This window comes from Theropithecus gelada, chromosome 8 (genome assembly GCF_003255815.1).
Source record: "Theropithecus gelada isolate Dixy chromosome 8, Tgel_1.0, whole genome shotgun sequence".
Taxonomy (NCBI): Eukaryota; Metazoa; Chordata; class Mammalia; order Primates; family Cercopithecidae; genus Theropithecus; species Theropithecus gelada.
This window is the reverse complement of record NC_037676.1, coordinates 23,942,533-23,966,116: the sequence shown is the minus strand read 5'-3', so window position 1 is coordinate 23,966,116 and position 23,584 is coordinate 23,942,533. Positions and strand designations below refer to the sequence as shown.

Below are 23,584 nucleotides of genomic sequence, written 5' to 3'. Positions count from 1 at the left end.
TCTGGAATGCAGACATCTGGAGGGCAGGGTGGGGCAGGGTGCAGAGGGAGCGCCCCAAAGTCAGTTCCGACAGGAAGCTGGAAGACACAAATCCCAGGGCCACAATACAGTGCCAGTGTCACCCTTCAGTTCTGCCCAGCAGGACTGTTGATGTTTTCATTTTGTTTATTTTTCTAAAGTTAAGAGGGACGAGGAGAGGAGGGGTAGGAGACAAGTGATTACTCAGCATTCCCATCGCATTTCATGTTTGCAAAGTACTTTCCTGCCCTTGCCTCGAGCTGCCTTAAATAATAAAGGAATTTGAGAATCCAGCCAAGAACTCTAAGTGCTTAGCAGATACAAGGACCTATCACGGGGCATCTGGCAAGGTAGGCACGATTTTAAAAAGTAATCCCAGAAAATAAACATTATTGAAAAACATAATCCAATATAGTAATCTCTCTGTCAAGCTGACCTGCCACTTGGTGGTTAATGAACTTGGTAAGCTCACGATGCAGACTCGAGTGTTCTCAGTCTCCCTCCCCTTCACACCTTAACATGTGCTTACTTTTAAAAAACAGGCACTGACATCCTTTGAGAGGAAAAAGTTCTATGGCTGATGCAGCAAAAATGTTATGGTAGCAATTAAGAAGAGCAGTTTCTTGCTGGCAGGACTACAGCATCTGGACCATCGTAACTGAGGAAATTAACCATTTTTGTGTGACTGTCAAATGGGCCAGCACATCCTACAAGCATATCATAGTGTGAGCTGTAATATACTAGAAGCACTGTGGGTTTTGGACTGTTTGGACTCAAGTGCATGGTATTTGAAATGAATGTAAATGTGTTTATATTTATATTCAACTAAGCTCAGTGACCCCCTTAGCTTGGTCCACACAGATGCTGTCTTGAGGAATGTTCATTGACCAACTGGAGAACTCTCGGTAAAGCGTAAACAGTCAGCACGCTTAAAAATACTTTCTTTTTTGCTTTTTGAGACAGGGTCTCACTCTGTTGCCCAGGCTGGAGTGCAGTGGTATGGTCAGCTCACTACAGCCTCTGCCTCCCAGGGTCAAGCAATCCTCCCACCTTAGCCTTCCAAGTAGCTGAAACCATAGGTGCATGCCACCACGCTTGGCTAATTTTTTAAATTTTTTGCAGAAACGGGGTCTCACTATTTTGCCCAGGTTGGTCTTGAATTCCAGGCCTCACGGGATCCTCCCATCTCAGCCTACCAAAGTGCTGCGATTACAGGAGTGAGCCACCACCTTCATCCTTAAAATTACTATTGATATGAACCCTAACAGGACAAAGTGCTTCAATTAACTACTTCTTAGAAATATGCTGAGGTCATATAAAAGTGAAAAAAGAATTTGAAGAAATTCTGGGCCAGGTGCTATGGCTCATGCCTATAATCCCAACACCTTGGAAGGCTGAGGCAGGAGGATCATTTGAGGCCAGGAGTTTGAGATCAGCCTGAGCAACTTGGTGAGACCTCGTTAACTGGGCATGGTGGCACATGCCTATAATCCCAGCTACTTGGGAGGCTGAGGCAAGAGGATAGCTTGGGCCCAGGAGCTCAAGGCTGCAGTGAGTTTTGATCACACCACTGTACTCCAGCTAGGGTGACAGAGCAAGGCCCTGTCTCAAAGAAAAAAAAACCCAAAAAACAAAAGACATTACCTACTTAATTTCAGACCAAGTCGCCATTCTTCCCTCCCACACTCTGTAGGACAATTAGAAAAGCTTGACAAAACAACACACACAAATAAATACATACACCGCTCCCCCGCCCCCGCCACACGCGCACACACACACACACACACACACACACACGAACTAACATGGCAGTGAAGAATTACCAGGTCAAAATCTGAAAAAGACCAAAACCTAAAAAGACCAGCCCAGCATCTGGGCCTGCTTTCTGCTTGGGGCATCCATCTGCTGATTGAAGAAAGAATTCCTGGCCGGGCGCGGTGGCTCAAGCCTGTAATCTCAGCACTTTGGGAGGCCGAGACGGGCGGATCACAAGGTCAGGAGATCAAGACCATCCTGGCTAACATGGTGAAACCCCGTCTCTACTAAAAAATACAAAATATTGGCCGGTGAGGTGGCAGGCGCCTGTAGTCCCAGCTACTCGGGAGGCTGAGGCAGGAGAATGGCGTAAACCTGGGAGGCGGAGCTTGCAGTGAACTGAGATCCGGCCACTGCACTCCAGCCTGGGCGACAGAGCGAGACTCCGTCTCAAAAAAAAAAAGAAAAGAAAGAATTCCTGGCCAGGTGCGGTGGCTCACGCCTATAATCCCAACGCTTTGGGAGGCGGAGGCGGGCGGATCACCTGAGGTCAGGAGCTGGCCAGGAGACCAGCCTGGCCAACATGGGGAAACCCCGTCTCTACTAAAAATACAAAACTTAGCCCTGTGTGGTGGCGGGTGCCTGTAATCCCAGCTACTCGGGAGGCTTATGCAAGACAATCACTTGAACTCGGGAGGCGGAGCTTGCAGTGAGCCGAGATTGAGCCACTGCACTCCAGCCTGGGGGACAGAGCGGGACTCTGTCTCCAAAACACGCAACAAAACAAAACAAAGAAAGAAAGGATTCCTGAGTGGCTGAGAAGCTGAGCAGCATTTTTAACGGCCTTGTGGAGCCAGGAGGACAAAAACTGAAGCCCTGGGACTTGCCAGTGAGTTGGCTGCAATTTTACACAACACAGAGTAAGACATAGTATGTTACTACCGATTAAGACAATGGTAAAGGTTTAATAAATAGGAATTAAAAGTTAGAACTGTTTAACACAACAATTCTAAAATAGCAGGCACCTAAAAACAAGTCTCAGAATACATAAAGCAAACAGCTGACATCACTGTAAAGACACACAAACTACAATCATGGTGGAAGAGTTAACACAGTTTTATCAATAACAGAAAAAGCAGAAAAAAAAGTTAGCATACAGCAAACCTGAAAAATGACTCAGAAATTAGAACCTAATTATCATATATAGAACTTTGCCGCCAGGCATGGTGGTTCACACCTGTAATCTCAGCACTTGGGGAGGTCAAGATGGGGCTATCACCTGAGCTTGGGAGTTCAAGACCAGCCTGGCCAACATGGTGAAACCCCGTCTCTACTAAAAATACAAAAATTAGCGAGGTGTGATGACGTACGCCTGTAATCTCAGCTACTCAGGAAGCTGAGGCATGATAACCGCTTGAACCCGGGAGGCAGAGGTTGCAGTGAGCTGAGATCGTGCCACTGCCTCCAGCCTGGATGACAGAGTGAGATTCTGTCTCAAGAAAAAAAAAAGAACTTTGCACCCAGTGATCCTTAAATATACATTCTTTCCAAGCCCACACGGAAGAGTTAGGAAAACTGAACACACGCTTTTTACCCGCACAATAGGAAAATGTGCATCCATTGAGGCTAGACAAAGTGAATTGACCTGGCCTCCTGACAAAAGAGGTATGAGCTGATAAGATTGGAAGAGCTGTGGTTTCCATAAGCAAAGGATTCTGGAAAAGATAAAGTTACTGCCCTAGTGTCTTGGAGACTTTGAACTGATGCTTGGCTGGGCCTGAGACGGTGAGAATAAGCAGTAGAGAGAGAAAGGGAGGAGTTCACACAGCCCTCTCTGTCTTCTCTCTGCCCCTGGGAGCTACACGATTACACTGAGCTGTGTGGAAGAGAAAAGGATAATGTGAAACCCCAGCTCTCTGCCAAAAACTGAAGGGAGGCAGCAGTAATAGCAGAGTCTTCCATGCAACCAGGCAGATAATTTAGCTCTTCTATGGCCAAATCCTGCTTCCTTTCCTCCTGCTTTCCCATCTCCTCTTTCTCATCCTGTGTCATCCTGTTCCACCCTAGGAACCTGCATGGGGTTCTAGCGGACCATCTCTGCCATTTCACCATCACAGGGGTTTACATGGGGGCTACACCTAGAAAATGCATGGTCCCTGTCAAATCTGCCTAACTTCCACCTCATTTGTACCCTAACCTTCTGAGAGAATAACTGGACCATAGAAGTTGTTCTTGGTTTGGTCCTCAACTTCAGTGGCCTGGCTATGCTTTTGTTGTGCTCTGGAGGTTTGGATTAAAAATGTGGCTATATAGAGGAGGACTTCTAGGATTTAGAGAACCTGAGCTGAAGTTGGAAGCCTGCAGTGGAGTGGGTACGGACATGACCAGTGCTTTGCAGACAAATAGGCAGTCCTAAGTACTACCCCGCAGCCCTCTAACAGGTTAACGGAACCACGGCCCTAGTCTGACCTAGTTGAAGGAAATATACAATCAGGCTTTCTGGACCTGCTGCAGTCCTGACCTAATTTTCTAAAAGAATCTCAGCAACACCAGAAAGACTCTCCCTCATTTCTCCCCCAACCTGGGAACATTTAGTGCTGAATAGAAACAGACCCTTAATCAGAAGTGCTTCCTTTGAGCTACTGCCAGCCCAACGTCCCAAGTGTCTCCTCGCGAGCCAGCTGTGTTGCTGATCCTTCTGTGCCCAAGTGGCCTGGCCACACCAGCGCCCTTCACATATGCATGAGCTTTCACTCTGGTGTCTGTGCAGGTTTGTGCTCATGTATTCAGCTGGCGGTTTTGAAATCACTCTGTTCAAAATTGTGTCACCCAAGTACTTCCTGAATTTTTACTAGCACTGTTTCAGGAAGTCAAGCATGTTGATGTTTACTCAAAGTGCCTTTTTAATAAGTAACTCACATTGCTTTTCCCCTGCCCTCGTCTGGCAAAAGGCCAGCCAGACTTACCCTCGTACATCTCCAGGATGTGAACTGTGTCGCCAATCTGCAAGGAGAGCTCCACATCTTGAGAAGCATTGTAGTTATAGATCGCTGGAAATGAGAAATAAAAAAGGCAAATTAGAATGCATGTCACTTGGCCAGGCGCAGTGGCTCACGCCTATAATCTCAGCATTTTGGGAGGGCGAGGTGGGTGGATCACGAGGTCAGGAGTTCAAGACCAGCCTGGCCAAGATGGTGAAACCCCATCTCTACTAAAAATACAAAAATCAGCTGGGCGTGGTGGCAGACGCCTATAATCCCAGCTACTTGGGAGGCTGAGGCAGGAGAATTGCTTGAACCTGGGTAGCAGAGATTGCAGGGAGCCGAGATCACGCCACTGCACTCCAGCCTGGGCGATAAAATGAGACTCCATCTCGGAAAAAAAAAAAAAAAGAATACATGTCACTAAAGATACGTGCAGGGGTTAGTGAACAATTCGGTCAACAAACAACTCTCTATTTAATAATTTCATGTGAATTAACCATTGTAAAGCAGAGAATGGATCCTCATTTCCCCCATCCAACAAATATTGATCAATTGCCTGCTACATATCACGAACTGTGTTAGAGACCAGTGATAGAGGGGCATATCACATCAACATGGCCCCGTCCCCAAGGAACTTAACAGTCTAGTGGAAGGAAGAAAGATATCAAATATATAATCACAGAAATAACTAGTTAAAGTTGTGATAAGTGTTAGGAAAGAAACAATCAGGTTACAATGAGAATACATTGTGGGATTCTGTTGGTCAGTGCCCTTGTTCATCAGACAACAGCCAGCCTGCAAGAACACGGAACTAATGATCTCCAGGACACAGGCAAGCCATGTCCCGGCTTCCATAACATAGTATCTGATGGCAAAAGGCCACCTGTGAGGCCCATCCACCCTCCAGTGACAAACTGACACAGGGCACGGTGCAGGGACGGGGCCTGGCCCCAGCCCAAGGCACCCTGGGCAACTAGGTTTACCGCAGCACTTCCTAGTCAAGGTGACCTCAGCCACCACAGTCCTTAGAACTGGCAATGGCTGGGCCAGGTTGTGAAAAACGACAGACTAACTCATAACTCAAAAAAAGAAGACAACCCAATTTTAAGACAGGCCAGAGCTTTGAACAGATATTCTGCCAAAAAGTATGTATGAATAGCTAACAGGCACATGAAGAGATGTTCGACATTATTAGTCATGGGGAAATACCAATTAAAACCACAGTGAAATACCACTCCACACCCACTAGAATGACTGTGATCAAGAAAAAAGAAAAGGCAGACAAATGGCAAGAATGTGGAGAAACTAGAACTCTCCTGCATTGCTGGTAGGAATGTAAAATGGTACAGCCCCTTCTGAAAACAGTTGGGCAACTTCTCAAAAGTTAAACATAAATTTACCATAGGTCCTAGCAATCCATTCCTAGGTACCTACAAAGACAAATGAAGCCATGTGTCTACATAAGAACCTCATGTGAATGTTCAGAGCTGTGGTGGTGAGCTGTAAAGTTGCCCCCCGCAAAATAAATCCACATCAAATCCCTGGAACCTGTGTATGTTACCCTGTAAGGCAAAAGAGTTGATTAAGTTAAGGATTTTTTTTTTTTTAATTATACTTTAAGCTCTGGGATACATGTGCAGAACATGCAGGTTTGTTACATAGGTATACACGTGCCATGGTGGTTTGCTGAACCCATCAACCCATCATCTACATTAGGTATTTCTCCTAATGCTATCCCTCCCCTAGGCCCCCAGCCCCTGACAGGCCCCGGTGTGTGATGTTCCCCTCCCTGTGTCCCTGTGTTCTCATTGTTCAACTCCCACTTATGAGTGAGAACATATGGTGTTTGATTTTCTGTTCCTGTGTTACTTTGCTGAGAATGATAGTTTCCAGCTTCATCCATGTCCCTGCAAAGGACATGAACTCATCCTTTTTTATGGCTGCATAGTATTCCATGGTGTATATGTGTCACATCTTCTTTATCCAGTCTATCATTGATGGGCAGTTGGGTTGGTTCCAAGTCTTTGCTATTGTGAATAGTGCTGCAATAAACATACATGTGCATGTGTCTTTATAGTAGCATGATTTATAATCCTTTGGGTATATACCCAATAATGGGATTGCTGGATCAAATGGTATTTCTGGTTCTAGATCCTTGAGGAATCGCCACACTGTCTTCCACAATAGTTGAACTAATTTACACTCCCACCAACAGTGTAAAAACATTTCTATTTCTCCACATCCTCTCCAGCATCTGTTGTTTCCTGACTTTTTTTTTTTTTTTTTGAGACAGAGTCTCTCTCTGTTGCCCAGGCTGGAGTGCAGTGGCACAATCTCGGCTCACTGCAACCCCCACCTCCCGGGTTCACACCATTTTCCTGCCTCAGCCTCCCCAGTAGCTGGTACTACAGGTGCCCACCACCACGCCTGGCTAATTTTTTTTTGTATTTTTAGTAGAGATGGGGGTCTCACGGTGTTAGCTAGGATGGTCTCGATCTCCTGACCTTGTGATCCACCTCAGCCTCCCAAAGTGCTGCGATTACAGGTGTGAGCCACCACACCTGGCCTCCTGATTTTTTAATGATCATCATTCTAACTGGTGTGAGATGGTATCTCACTGTGGTTTTTATTTGCATTTTTCTAATGGCCAGTGACAAGAATTTTGAGAGGAGTTATCTTCCCTGAATTATCACAGTGGCCTTAAAAAATGCAATCACATATATCTTTACAAGAGAGAAAGAGAGAGAGCTGAGAGGACACACTGGAGAGAAGCTGACGTGTAGAAAGAGGTTGAGATTGAACTGACGTGACCGCAAGTCAGCAAAGGCCAGCATCCACCAGAAGCTGGAAGAAGCAAGGAATGGAATCTCCCTGAGGGTCTCCAGAGGGAGCACAGCCCTGTTTGTACCTTGACTCCCTAACTCCCATCTCCAGAACTGTGAGAGAATAAACCCCTACTGTCTTAAGACATCAAGTGTATAATTTGTCACAGCAGCCACTGAAATCTAGTACAGTAGCATTATTCACAATAGCCCAAAAAAATGGAAATAATTTATTAACTGATGGAAGGATACATGAAGTATGGTATATCCATGCAATGGAATACTATGCAGCAATGAAAAGAAATGGAATATAGACACATACTACAATGTGAATGAACCTCAAAACATTACACTAAAGGAAAGCAGCCAGATGCAAAAGACCACGTAGTTTATGATACCGTTTATTCAAAATGTCTAGAATTAAGCAAATCTATGAAAGGCAGTATAGGAGATTATTGGTTGCCTGGGGCTGTGAGGAGGGAATGGTGATTGACCACAAAAGGCCCTAAGGAGCTTCTTGGGGAGGTGAAAACATCCTAAAACTGGGTTGTGGTGATATTTACAGAACTCTGTAAATTTACTAAAAATCATTAAATTATATGCTTAAAATGGGTGGATTTTATGGTATGTAAATTATACTTGACAGAAGCTGGGTTTTTTTTTAAGTAGATTTACTTCTTACTCTCACTCTACTGATGAGGGAACTACATCTTTCCAGGAAAAAAGAACCCCCTTAGAGATTCAGCTCTAGCCATGGTCTTGACAATTCAACGAACCCATAAGGCTCCCATCTTTGCAGGCCTGATGAGTGACCATCCACACTGATGAATGGATAGTCACTCAATCCATCAGTATATCCCACAGGGAAGAAAGGTGTCCCTGACATTGCCCGTGGCGGGTCTTCCCGGCTCTTCCCAGCTCTTCCCTGAGCCTGCAGTGTACCGTGCACCTGCAGCTTGGCTGATATCACAGTCAACCTATCAGTGAGCAGGGAGGAGCACATGTCCAGCCACCCGTTTTCCAGTGGCCTCTCTTTGATGAAGGAAGTCATCCAAGTAGAGCTCTCCTGCACTCCTGGCACAGAAGCCTGGACAAAGTATGTTGGAATTTATTTTACTATTGAGCTTATGGACTAGGCTATGAATTCACAACCAGGATTGGCTGGTGACACAGGTTAGGAGAAATCGCACGCGATTCAGAAGTAGGAGTAATTCTCAATTCCTAGACCTGCTCATAGATCACTGGGCCACCGCTGCCATTCCACTAGAGTTCAACTCCTTCATTGGTCTGCTGGTTTACACGCATGCTCTGCCTGCTAGTCTGGTAGACCTCACATCCTTGATATCTCCTAGTCCCTATTCATGGCCTTGTACTGAAACGGTCCCTTCCATTGGCCCCCTTCTCAAATGAAAACAGGAAGTAGTGAGGTCACTGAGTCACAATGCATTGTGTAATGACCAAGCTTCACCTCTTCCTGGTTCCGGTCATTAGAAAAGTAAGCAGAAGCTCTCAAAGGCAGTACCTTGCTCTGGAGGCTCTAAACACAAACACCTACCAAGGACTGCTGGAAACACACACACACACACACACACACACACACCCCAAAGACCGATTTGTTTGCTTAAAACCTAGATCTCTAAGCCTGACTCAAAACACCTCCAAAATTGTCCCAGCCCGTAATTATCCATCTTTGTCTCCATCTGCGAAATTCCAACCTACTCTCCAGTGAAGACTCACATGTTCTCCCCTAAATTCTGAGCTCAGTCCATGGTTTGTGTCTGCCTAGAACAAGGGCCTGTCTTGACTTCTTAACAATCCAAATTTCACATCCACAATTAAATTCAACAAATGGCTACTAGCTCCCGATTACCTGTGTGGATCTCCTTCTTCCCTGACATTCCACAACAATTTTCCCTTCCAGCGCAGTTTGGGTTTTTAATCACAGACAATCTTGTGTAATTGTCTACCATCGATTAGAAGGAAACCTCTATGATTGCGGCTCTCATTACACATTACTTTTGTGTCTTTCTCATTACAAGGCACAGGCTTAGTCCCAGAGAAAGTACTCAAGGTATAATAATGACTTCAGAAAAGAATATATTTAAAAAGCACATATTTTTATTCTTTCTATAAAATCCATCAAAAAGTTCAGTTATTCACCACTTCTTCCCCAAACTCAAACACACTTCTGCTTTCTTCCAGAGCAGAAGCTGTGGTTTCCCATCACTCAAGAAAGGGTTACTAAAATCACTTCTCCACCCATTTGGTTTATCACAAGAGAGAATCTGCCTCTCCAACCTAAGCTTTCAAAGAGATTAATGTTAGAAACACATCCCTTCAACAACGCCTTTCACTGGAGTGAAAAGGCACCGCATAGAGGATGTTTGTACAATCTGTTTCATGTCTCTGGGCAAAAGCACAAACAAGATTTCCAATCACTTACAGCCATCATCTATTCATTCCAACTCTTGGCTTTGGTAGTATGCCCTCCATATCTTTTTTTTTTTTTTTTTTTTTTGAGACAGAGTCTCGCTCTGTCGCCGAGACTGGAGTGCAGTGGCCGGATCTCGGCTCACTGCAAGCTCCGCCTCCCGGGTTTACGCCATTCTCCTGCCTCAGCCTCCCGAGTAGCTGGGACTACAGGCGCTCACCACCTCGCCCGGCTATTTTTTTGTATTTTTTTTTACTAGAGACTGGGTTTCACCGGGTCCATATCTTAATATACCTCATATTTCCAGTGTATTTTATAGTTCACTTTCATATATATCTTAGTAACTGTATAGAGTGTATACCAGGTGTCACATTATTTAATGGGGAAGCTGAGACTCAGAAGGGTTAAACCCAGCTTGGGAGCAGCAAAGCTGTTATAAAGGTGGTCTGTTCATCGCATTTCACCAAGCCAGTCCATAATGGTGAAGATATGCCCTGGAATAGCCCAGAAACAAAGAGAAGAGCCTAGATTTCTCTCTTTAAATGACCGTCCTACTTCCCAAACCAAGCTTTCTCATACACATCAGTGACTGATGATCACATTGTCTACTAGTCTGATGCTATTTCAAGAATGAGAATACAACTAATGCACTTGGTGGGCCCATAGTTTCTTTCTAGAACATGAATAGCTGTTATAGAGAAAGCTACAGAGATGGGAAACCAAGAAAAACTTCAGGGTAAACAAAACAGATTCAAGACTCAACTTTATCACTTACACAATGCATGACCCTGAATGAGCTACTAAGTCTGGGCCTCAGTTTCTTATCTGTAAAGCAGGATTGGCTTTAAAGACCCCTCTGGCTCTAATGTCTTCTGATCCACGGGGTAATGAGAAGAGGCAAAAGAAACAAGTGCCATTTTTGAACCGGCAGGCACCACCACAAACTCTTGTTTTGACTGAGGAAATTAAACAAGAACCGGGAGTTGCTGTACATACGTTGCCTCGCTGGCAGCCATGAACAGCATTGGGAAAGACAAATTGCTGGAATTCTTCCCTAAGCAGCTTACTGTTTATAACAGGAAAGTATAATTTTGCAGAGCCAAGTAGACAAGACAAAATAGTTTGCATTTTACTGAATCCTTGATTTGGCTCTTTCTTTTAAACCAGGCTTACAGAAGAGAAGAAAACTGAAGTCCTGGGATTATGCAATAAGAAACCAACAGAACAGACTTACTGGCTGCAAACTGAGTGATCAGTTATGACAATGAAAAGTCTGTAGCTAGTAAGTAAATTTATTTTTATTTTTATTATTTTTTTGAGACAGGGACTCACTCTATCAACCAGGCCAGAGTACAGTGGCACAATCATGGGTCATTGTAGCCTTGACCTCCCCAGGCTCTGGTGATCCTCCTGCCTCATTCCCCCAAGTACCTAGGACTACAGGCATGTGCCACCACACTTGGCTAATTTTTTTATTTTTTTTTGTAGAGATGAAGTTTCACCATGTTGGCCAGGCTGGTCTTGAACTCCTGGACTCATGTGATCCACCCACCTTGGCCTCCCAAAATACTGAGATTACAGGCATGGGACACCCAGCCCTGCCAAGTAATGAATATTTCTAATGAATGAGATTATTTCATGAATCCTCAAATTACAATCCCCTGAAGAACAGCCACAACATTATATTTTTTATTGGTCACCTGATAGAATTTACAAAAGAAAGATCCAGCAAACACAAAATGAGATCCCAATTGGAGGCGTATATCATTCATAATATTCCAAAGAAGATTATGGCCAGGCACAGTGGCTAATGCCTGTAATCCCAGAATTTTGGGAAGCCGAGGCAGGTGGATAACTTGAGGTCAAGAGTTCGAGACCAGCCTGGCCAACATGGTAAAACCCCATCTCTACTAAAAATACAAAAAAGAAAAATTAGCTGGGCATGGTAGTGCATGCCTGTAATCCCACCCACTCAGAAGACTGAAGCAGGAGAATTGCTTGAACCTGGGAGGCAGAGCTTGCAGTGAGCCAGCATCGCACCACTGCACTCCAGCCCGGGCAACAGAGTGAAACTCTGTTTCAAAAAAAAAAAAAAGATGGTTACAATTCTTCTTTTCCATTATGATCTTGATGTGCCTAGCTTCAGATATGCATTCTATAAAAACTAAAGAGGCACAACTCATCTTTGATCTTCATCTTGGCTTTCCTGCAGTGATATCCTAGAAGGCCAGATTTCATTTTCTTGTGCTCTTTAATTACACTGTACTATAAGGACTAGAAAATCATATTCAATAATAGGTATAACACCAAGAAGTCAAATCTGTGGTTTTAGGCTGATAATTATAAGTAGGTTCCAAATCGGTCTTTCTACAATGAGATGACCATCACGCCATCTCTCTGTTCAGATCTATCCAGGACAGGGGCTATCAGGTTAGGACATCAGTTCTATTTCTCACCAACAGCACTCCATAAGAGCAAGCTCTCACAGGATTCTTAACTTCATTTTCTAGGTAGTTTAGGAGAACAGAATTTGATAATCAATGCATTGATTATTACTATTTAGAAATCTCTATCTTGGTTGGGTGCAGTGGCTCATGTCTGTAATTCCAGCACTTTGGGAGGCCGAGGCAGGTGGATCACTTGAGGCCAGGAGTTCAAGACCAGCCTGGTCAACATGGTAAAACCCAGTCTCTACTAAAAATATAAAAATTAGACAGGCATGGCAGCACGCACCTGTAATCCAAGCTACTTGGGAGGCTGAGGCACAAGAATCGCTTGAACCCAGAAGGTGGAGGGTGCAGTGAGCTGAGATCACACCACTGCCTTCCAGCCTGCATGACAGTGAGACTCTGTTTCAAAAGAAAAGAAAAGAAAAGAAAAACATCTCTATCTTGAAGATTATATATATTTGTGAAGGGAATAGGTAAATATCTTGAACTGGAGGGACATTTCTCAGATATAAACTCAAATATTGTTTCTTGATTGCCTCACTGGCAGCAAGTGATGACTTAGAAGCCACCTAATTTACATGAATATGGGATTAAATTTACATGAAATGCTTACAGCAGGAAAGCAGAAACAAGGCAATTTGAAATTACAGAACAAGGGCCCAGCATGGTGGCTCACACCGGTAATCCCAGCATTTTGGGAGGCTAAGTAGGAAGATTGCTTGACCTCAGGAGTTTGAGCCCAGCCTGGGCAACATAGGGAGACCCTGTCTCAAAAAATAATAAAAATCAACCAGGCATAATGGTGTGTGCCTATGGTCCCAGCTACCCGAGAGGGTGAGGTGGGAAGATTGCTTGAGCCCGGGAGGTCCAGGCTACAGTGAGCTGAGATTGTACCACTGCACTACCTAGGTGACAGCAAGACCCAGTCTCAAACAAACAAACAAACACAAAATTACAGAACAAAAAGTCTGAGGTGTATAATCATGAGTTTTTTTCCCACAGCTTCCTCATCTGAAAAAGGGAGGCAACAGTACATTCTTCCTATGGTTTTGTGAAGCCCCAAAAGGAGAATTTGCGCAGGGCCAAAATGATGACTAACACCTGGCAGACAGTGAGTAAAGAGCAGTCTCCTCCCCTCTACTCCTTCCCCTTTCTTGCCCTGTCCAGCTTCCCATTCAGGACATGGAGACAGCTACATCCTCAAAGATGGACACTACCCTCTCATCAATAAACCAGTGGGAGTCGGTCAATGAAAACAGTGAATCAGAAAGGACTGGAGAGGAGAGGTCACAGAACAAATCAGCCTCAATGGTCCTTCCAAGGCAACAGTTGATGGACAATGAAATACAGGTGTCCTTGATTAGAGCAAAGCCATTGTATTGCAGGCAGCTAAATCCAGAGCTCCTCTAAGAAGCAGCACCAGGCGCAGGGAATATTTTAATGTATTCTCCATTGCTTGCTCTCCCTTCCAAGCATCTCTGCAACAATTCAATGAGGAACCAGGGTATTATTCAGAATACTAAAGATGGCCTTGGTCATGTACTCACTACAGGACCCTCAGGCTGTATATAATATCAAAGGTACACATGCTAATGTTATTCATGCCTATAGTTCTATTAGTCTCCATTTTCCTCAATGAGTGTCTTCCTTATTAAGCAAAATAGGAAAAAGTAAAACAGAAAAAAATCTGACAACAACTATTGCAGGGCTTTAAGGAAAATAGCTCACTACCCAGCCCAGAACATCTTTTCCAAAGCAAATAAAGTTTTCTGATCAGGTTCTTCTTGGTACACATCCTTATTAAACCAAAGGTGAACAGATCTAAATTAAGATGGTCACATCTAAGACTCTGTTGAGCTAAGACTCTGTTACAGACAGAAATCATCACTGAAGAATAGAGAATCTGAAGATAAATGCCAGAGGTTACCGTGGAATCTAGAAAAAGCACTTTTAAATGATAGTCGAGGATGTCACCAATTATTTTCACCATATCTACATGAATGAGACAAACACATTTCACTGAGAAAAGTAATGATCCCCAAACAGGCTACAAAAGTCTTTACTTTGACAATATCAACCTAAAAATGCAAGTACAATAGCAGCTTCCAGCCCTGGGCCAGTCTGAGGACAAGCTCTTACTTGACTCCTTTAACCTCTGGATCCTACTCAGGAGGATTTTAGAATTGAATCTCAACTTCTTGGGTATTTATACATGCCAGAATCACACCCTACTTAAATTGCAGTGAGGAAACAGAAGAATAGGACATGTGTCCATACACATGTGTGTGAAGTTCAAAGTGACAGACCTGATGTGGTTATTTCACATGTCTGCATCAAAACATCTCTTATGGCCGGGCGTGGTGGCTCACGCCTGTAATCCCAGCACTTTAGGAGGCCAAGACAGGTGGATCACGAGGTCAGGAGATCGAGACCATCCTGGCTAACACGGTGAAACCCCATCTCTACTAAACATACCAAAAAAAGAAAAAGTTGGCTGGGTATGGGGGCGGATGCCTGTAGTCCCAGCTACTTGGGAGGCTGAGGCAGGAGAATGGCGTGAACCCGGGAGGTGGAGCTTGCAGTGAGCCGGCCATTGTACTCCAGCCTGGGCGACACAGCGAGACTCCATCTCAAAAAACAAAACCAAATAAACAAACAAACAAAACAAACAAAAAAAAAAACGCCATCTTATGTACCCCATAAACATATACACCTTCTATGTACTTATAAAAATTAAAAACAAAACAAAATTTTTTAAAAAGTGAAGCACTAAAAAATAACTACAATTTTAAAAAGGAAAGAAAAGTAACAGACCAAGGTGAACAAAATTATAGCTGTGCCATTGAAGATATTTTCCATGCTGTGGCCAAAAAAACTACCATCCTGAACTTTAGGGCAAGTGATTCAATCTTTGCAGGCTTCTGCACGAGCTTGTGTTTGACCTAACTCTTCTGGTTAAGAATAAAACGAGAAGAAACAAAAACGAGCAATTATTGCTTATGTCTTTGGAACCAAGATCTTTCAGCAGCAAAGACAAGTACACAATCAAAAAAGTTAACTGATTCTGGGACGATGTGGGTTGGAAATATCACTTTGAATTTGAGATTTTTTCTACCTAAAAAATACATATTTCGGCCGGCTGAGGTGGCTCAAGCCTGTGATCCCAGCACTTTGGGAGGACAAGACGGGCGGATCACAAGGTCAGGAGATCAAGGCCATCCTGGCTAACATGGTGAAACCCCGTCTCTACTAAAAATACAAAAAACTAGCCAGGAGTGGTGGCGGCACCTGTAGTCCCAGCTACTCGGGAGGCTGAGGCAGGAGACTGACGTAAACCCGGGAGGCGGAGCTTGCAGTGAGCTGAGATCCGGCCACTGCACTCCAGCTTGGGAGACAGAGCGAGACTCCGTCTCAAAAAAAAAAAAAAAAACATATTTCAATTCTACTTGTTGCCCAGGTGGACCAGGGAACCAACCCATCAGGGACCAGATGAATTATCCTGCTTTAAGCATTAAAAACTGGGCAAAATGTATACGACACATTGGTTTTCAGACACTGAACAGCAGGCAATGTGGGGAGTGACACCTGAGAGGAGTGAAACAGATGAATGAAATCTACACCTGCCTGCACTTACTGCTGAAACAGGGTTTCCAGGCTATTGTGCAGGCAGCCAGTGGTCACTCTGAGACCAGGAAAGAGAGTGGAGAATTCAGGGGGGTCAAGGTGGCTAGAATGTGCAGGGCAGAGAACTAGAGAGAAGAGGGCTGCTCAGAGAGAGTGCTAGAGATGTGTAGAAGGTTCCCCGAGTCTTTCGCTGATTACTGGTCAGTGCATGCATGTGAAAATACCCGAGGCTAAGAAAAAAATCACTGGGAAAGAGCAAGAGGCATTGTTCCCAACCCACACACATGGATGAGAACAGCTTACAGATTTCACAACCAGAGTAGAGAAAGCTTGGAATATGAGGGTACTGGGCTGAGAGATCAGAAGGGTACTGAGTACTCGGCAGTGCAGTGTTACGGACTGAATGTTTGTCTCCTGTCCCCCTAAGTGTTTATGTTGAAATCTATGCCCATGGTATTAGGTATCAGGAGGTGGGCTTTTGGGAGGTAATTAAGTCATGAGGGTGGAGCTCTCAGGAATGGGATTAGTGCCCTTATAAAAGACCCCAGAGAGCTCACTTGCCGTTTTTGCACCATGCGAGGAGACAGTGATAAGTTGGCAGCCTGCAAACCAGAAGATGGTCCTCACCAGAACCTGACAATGCTGGAACCTTGACCTTGGACTTCCAGCTGCCAAAACTGTGAGAAATGTATTTCTGTTGTTTATTAGCCACCCAGTCTGTAAGACTTTGTTATGGCACCCCAAATAGACTTAGACATGTAGCCAAACTGGCCCCAGAATAAAGGCTGTGTTGGTCCTGCATAACAAAGCTTAAATGCAAACCTTGAATAAATTTCCCAATAACTAGCTAAGCCTTGTTCTGCACTGCCTTGCATCTGCATTGAAGAACAAGGCTCAAACTACCAAGAGGATTAAATTCACGTCTGACATCTGGTTCAAGATTACCAAGCAGCCAAAGAAGAAGAAAAATATTATTCATAGTTAGGAGAAAAGAGACTTTCAGAAAAAGACTCAGAAATGACATAGATCAGGCAACAGAACAAGTCCCAAATAATTTAAAAGGATGAAAATCATACAAAGCATTTTCTTTGACTACAATGGAATTGAATTATCAAATTAGTATCAGAAAGATACTTAGGAACTCTCAAAATATTTGAAAACTAAACACACACCTCTAAACCTGAGGAACATTCCAATATCAACATCACCCAACATATTATGATGAAAAAAGGAAAACAATATGATCATCTCAATAGACACAGAAAAGGCATTTGGTAAAATCTGATCTCTATTCATAATAAAAATCTGTCAGCAAAGTAGAAAAAAAACCCATGATACACATATAGCAAACACCATAATGAACTGTTAAATATTAAATGTGCTCCCCTAATACCAGGTACAAGGTAAGGATATCTGCTTGAATCACTCTATTTCACATTTTAAGGGTGGGTCTAGCTAGTGCAATAAGGTAAGAAAAAGAAATAAAAAGCATGTTAATTAGAAAGGATAACACAAAATTGTGTTTATGAGCAAATACCATGATCATCTATACAGAAAATCTTAAGGCATTCGCAAAAAAAAAAAAAGTTACTACAACCAATATGTGAGTTTTTAGGGAGGTTTTAGGGCCCAAATTTTTTGCTCAATGTATAAGAATCCATTGCATTTCTCTATACTACAACAAACAATATGAAATTGCTTGGTTATGATAAAAAGTGCATTTCTTCCCATGAAGTGCAGGTGTAGTAATCTGAAGACTGCTGCCCCAGAGAAACACTTGCACAAGTGTACCAGGAAATACGTACCAGAAAGTTCACGGAAGCACTGTGTGTGACAGCCCTTTGAAACGGGAATCACCCGCCATGTCCACGGAAAGAAAAACGGATAAATAAATTATGGCATATTCAGACAGAGAATTCTATATGGCAGGGAAAAGGAGTGCAGGCATGACACTAACAGAATGTACAGCAAATTAAAATATTATATAAAAATATACACAGGATGATGCTTTTACATACAATACCAAATCTTACAAAACTAAGTGAACTGATTTTGCATATACATATGTGTATGTATGATAAAACTACAGGAAAAAAAGGAGGAAATGAAACACACAATCTGAGGGTATGTTTACACCCAGGGTGGGGTCAAGCTGTCAGAAATTAGGGAAGAGCAAGAGTATAGGATTAACATACTGAGAATCATGTTTTTGCAATTCATTTGACAGAGATATGTAGGTACTTTTATTACTGTTTTTATTCATACTCTTCGCAAATGGCGTAATTTTTTTTTTTTTTTTTTTGATACGGAGTCTCACACCATCGCCCAGGCTAGAGTGCAGTGGTGCCATCTTGGCTCAATGCAACCTCCCCTTCTCAGGTTCAAGTGATTCTCCTGCCTCAGCCTCCCAAGTAGCTGGGATTACAGGTGTGTACCACCACGCCTGGCTGATTTTTGCATTTTTAGTAGAGACAGGGTTTCACCATGTCGGCCAGGCTGGTCTCAAACTCCTGGTCTCAAGCAATCCTCCCAGTTTGGCCTCCCAAAGTGCTGGGGTTACAGGCATGAGCCACCATGCCCAGCCTGGTATAAATATTCTTTATGCATTCAGTGTTTAATTAAAACAACAAAAACCAGTTAGATATTTATATATGTATGCAGGGGAGGATCACAATGACAAAAGAAAACCTGTTTACATAACTGATGGCACAAACCTACCTATGGGTATTATTCCAGTGGTTCGCAACATTTAGCGCACATCAGAATTACGTGAGAGGCTTGCTCCAACACAGGCTGCGAGGTCCCAAACCTAGTTTCTGACTCAGTAGGTTGGAAATAAGGCCCAACAATGTGTGTTTGTAGCACATTCCCAGATATCACTGGTGCTCCTGCTTCAGAGATGACATTGTAAAACCCCTGCATTACTATATGTGAGCCTCATGCAAACCAGCAGAGAAGAAAGAGCTCATGGTCCTCATTTTACAAATAAAGAAACATAATCTCTGGGAGATTAAGAGGTCTGCAGTATTACATAATATTTAATCACACCAGCTCTGAACTCAGACTGTTTATGTCCAACCCTGGCTCTATCCTTGCTGATTCTTATTGAAGGTAATTCTAGATCCAATTGCAGTTTTCACTTATAAGAAAACTATGACCCGAATAAAGTAGCTTGCTTAAAATCATACAGAGAATCAGAAGTAGTCTAGGATGAGCAAGCTGGAACCATTTTTTTCAAGCGTCACATTAGTGATCTTTATAATAAATTTTACCCTGTATTAAAGTATACTTTTAAAGTAAACAATAAAAACAGTTTACCTTCTTCATATATATATATAAGCGACCAAATAAAATTTTCGTTTTGAGATACAATTGGTTGCAATCAATTCAAAGCAAAGACAGGAAAAATTCTTTTCAATCTCATTTCTTCTTCCAGTCTGAAGAAAGGTAAATCAGTATTTCTATTAATTAATTTTAGAAGAAATGAAAACTTAAATTCACCTGAACTGCACGTTTCTGTTTTTGTTTTTTTTTGATACGGAGTCTAGCTTTGTTGACCAGGCTGGAGTGCAGTGGCACGATCTCAGTTCACTGTAATCTCCGCCTCCCAGGTTCAAGAGGTTCTCCTGCCTCAGCTCCTGAGTATCTGGAATTATAGGTGACCACCACCATGCCCAGCTAATTTTTGTATTTTTAGTAGAGATGGGGTTTCACTATGTTGGTCAGGCTGGTTTCAAACTCCTGACCTCAGGTGATCTGCCTGCCTCGGCCTCCCAAAGTGCTGCGATTACAGACTTGAGCCACTGCACCTGGCTCCTAGTAATTTAAGTCAAGAAATGTATGTGTGGCATTCTTTCTGGTTCTTACATCTGTGACTTTTTGTTGCCTTCAAGTTCAACTGAGTTTAAAATTCTTGCATCAAAATCTTTTTTGTTGTTTGATTTTTTTTTTGGTAGACAGGAGGTCCTACTACATTGCCCAGACTGGTCCTGAACTCCTGGGCTCAAGTGATCCTACCGTCTTGGCCTCCCCAAGTGCTGGGATTACAGGTGTGGAGACACTGTGCCCAGCTCACAATTTTTTGTTGTTGTTGTTTAAAAGATTGAAAGAAGAACCAAGAAAACAGACACACATCATGTTCTTGTAAGAAAAAAAGTAATCCTACAAAGAGTTCAAGTCTCTAAATAAAACACAGACCAAATTAAATTCTAATTGAAATAAAAAAGGTTTTTAGAAAATGATACCAAAAAAAAAGCGTAATAAAATGTATCTGGAAGAATAAACGTGTGAAAAAAGTTAAAAAATAGTTTAAAATAGCTTGAAAATGAAAAATTAAAGGGAGACTTGCCTCAGCATATTTATGTCAGGTTACCACCGCCATGGCAACACCTGGAAGTTACTGCCCGTTTCCATGGCAACAACCCAATGACCCAGAAGCTGCAACCCTTTTTCTAGAAATTACTGCATACTCTGCCCCTTAATTTGTCTACTCCTCAAAGTGGTATAAATATGACTGTAGAACCAGAGCTGCCACTGTGGGCACACAGCCTATGGGGTAGCCACAAGTAACAGTCCCTCTGCCACAGCTGTACACTGCCACTTCAATCAAAGTCACTGTTTAACACCACTGGCTTGCCCTTGAATTCCATCCTGAGTGAAGCCAAGAACCCTCCCAGGTTAAGCCCCAATATGGGGACACACCTGCCCTGCATCACATATGGGTATTAAATTGGACAGTTACTGATAAAATTGCCATAATTTTTCCTAAGTGGAGCAAAACCATGCTGAAATATCTTAGTATATTATGTTCTGTTTTCATTAAATAATTAAATGTATGTTTCAAAAACACAGAAAATGGCCAGGCATGGTGGCACACATTTGTAATCCCAGCACTTTGGGAGGCCAAGGCAGGCGGAGCACTTGAGCCCAGGAGTTTGAGACCAGCCTGAGTAACACGGCAAAAGCCCATCTCTACAAAAAAATTAGCCAGGTGTGGTGGTGCACGTCTGCGGTCCCAGCTACTCAGGAGGCTGAGGTAGGAGGATCACCGGAGCCCGGCAGGTGGAGGCTGCAGTGAGCCATGATCCTGCTACTGCACTCCAGCCTGGGCGACAGAGTGAGACCCTGTCTCAAAAAACAAACAACAACAACAACAACAACAACAAAGCACAGAAAAACATCTTCATGTCCATACTATAAATTATTAATGGATGCTTAGAAAACTAGAGAAAGTATTATCTAATACTTTATAGTTTGCTTGATTTGTCATAAAACACAATGAAACATACAAATACATACACACACCAGATTATATGTAGTAGATTTAAATAGGATTAGAACCTCACTTGGTCTTTTTAAAATAACTAACAAATGATTTAAAAGTTCATAAGAAGGAAAAAGTATCTGAGACTTGACAACATTTTGAGAAGGGAAAAATGGCAAGGGATTTTGCTCCCAAGACATTAGAACTTTCTATAATGTTTACATACCCAAAGCAATCTAGCACTGACACAGAAATTAAAAAAAAAAAATCACTGGAATCAAATTAGAAAATATCCAAAATGCATATAATTATGTATTTTAATTTAGTGGAAAAAATGATTTAATAAACACCATGGGTATAACTGGCTACTCACTTGAAAAAACAAAAATCAGACTCCGTATCTTCTATCACATCCAAAAAAATGCAAGTAATAAATTTATAAAAGCTACTCAACTTCCTAACTACATATATGAAAGATCACAGCAAGGCATTTTCCACCTGCAGATTAGGGTATATGGCCCTCGTGGGAGGTCAGCAGTCAGGCTTCTCACAAAGTGTGATGTGAACCTGAGCTGCTCTGGTCTTTTTGGAAAATAATCCAGCACTACTCTTGACCTACCAATACTTTCTGAAATTCGGCCGAAGTCAGAACAACCACAATAAAAAGGTAATATGAATAAGGCTGTTTATTGCGACACTGTTTGTAGTGGCAACAAAACTGGAAATAACCTGAAGGTTCAGAAAAAGGAAACATAAAATAAATCATGGTACACACATCTCATAGATAACTAATTAGTCACCTTCTCAAGGAAAGTGAGTCAGATCTGTATTTGCTGACCTGGAAAGATGTCCATGGTGTGGATTTAAAACGTGGAGGCGCTGGGCACGGTGGCTCACGCCTGTAATCCCAGCACTTTGGGAGGCAGAGGCGGGCGGACCACGAGGTCAGGAGCCAGAGACCATCCTGGCTAACACAGTGAAACCCCATCTCTACTAAAAATACCAAAAATTAGCTGGGCGTGTTGGCGGGCGCCTGTGGTCCCAGCTACTCCGGAGGCTGAGGCAGGAGAATGGCGCGAACCCGGGAGGCGGAGCTTGCAGTGAGCCGAGATCGCGCCACTGCACTCCAGCCTGGGAGGCAGAGCGAGACTCTGTCTCAAAAAATAAAAAATAAAAATAAAAAAATGGGGAGGAAGGTCAAGCATGGTAGCTTGCGCCTGTAATCCCAGGCCTAGGCGGGCAGATCACCTGAGGTCAGGATTTTGAGACCAGCCTGGCCAACATGGTGAAACCCTGTTTCTACTAAAAATAGAAAAAATTAGCCGGGCATGGTGGCACAAGCCTATAATCCCAGCTACTCAGGAGGCTGAGGCAAGAAAATCACTTGAACCTGGGAGATGGAAGCTGCAGTGAGCCAAGATCATGCCACCTGCACTCCAGCCTGGGTGACAGAGTAAGACTCTGTCCAAAAACAAAAAAATGGTGGGAGAGAAGGAAGTTGCTGACTAGTGTATGTAATATGATCCTTTAAAAAATTATTTTAAAAGTAAACAAGAAGCAAAAAGCAGCCTATACACACATTTGGCAGGTATAAGCATTAAGACTAGTGTGGAGGATACATACTACCCTCTTTTTAAATTTTATTTTACTTTTTTCTTAATTTATTTGTATGTTTATCTCTGTTTTAACTGATAAACAGATTCAATTTTTCTTGATTTTACCTGCTAAATGACTTCAGTATTTTTTCTTAATTTTTAATTGTTGTAAAATACACATAGCATAACATTTAGCATCTTAAAGCATTTTCAATTGTACAGTTCAGTAGTGTTAAGTATAATCATATTGTAGTGCAACCAACCTCCAGAACTCTTTCATCTTGCAAAACTGTAACTTATACTCATTCAGCAATAACTCCCCATTCACTCTCCAGAATCCCACCTCCTGGTAACTCCCTTTTTACTTTCGGTCTCTATAAATCTGACTACTCTAGGGACCTCATAAAAGTAGAATCACACAGTATCTTTTTGTCTGGTTTATTTCACTTAGCATAATGTCCTCAAGGTTCATCCATGTTGTACATTTGTCAGAATTCCCTTTTTTTTTTTTTTTTTAGACAGAGTCTCGCTCTATCACCCAGGCTGGAGTGCAGTGACGAGATCTCAGCTCACTGCAACCTCTGCCTCCTGGGTTCAAGTGATTCTCCTACCTCAGCCTCCTGAGTAGCTGGGACTACAGGC

At 42.9% G+C, this 23,584-nt stretch overlaps 1 protein-coding gene across 2 annotated transcripts in view; it reads right to left on the bottom strand.

Moving 5' to 3' along the window:
- The window catches only part of DOCK5 (dedicator of cytokinesis 5), a 233,633-nt gene that overhangs the window by 170,536 nt on the left and 39,513 nt on the right, over positions 1 to 23,584 (bottom strand). For both annotated transcript variants that reach the window (XM_025394593.1, XM_025394592.1), the window contains exon 2: positions 4,740 to 4,823. In XM_025394593.1, coding sequence (XP_025250378.1) covers positions 4,740 to 4,823 — 84 coding nt within the window. The remainder of the gene's footprint in view (positions 1 to 4,739; positions 4,824 to 23,584) is intronic.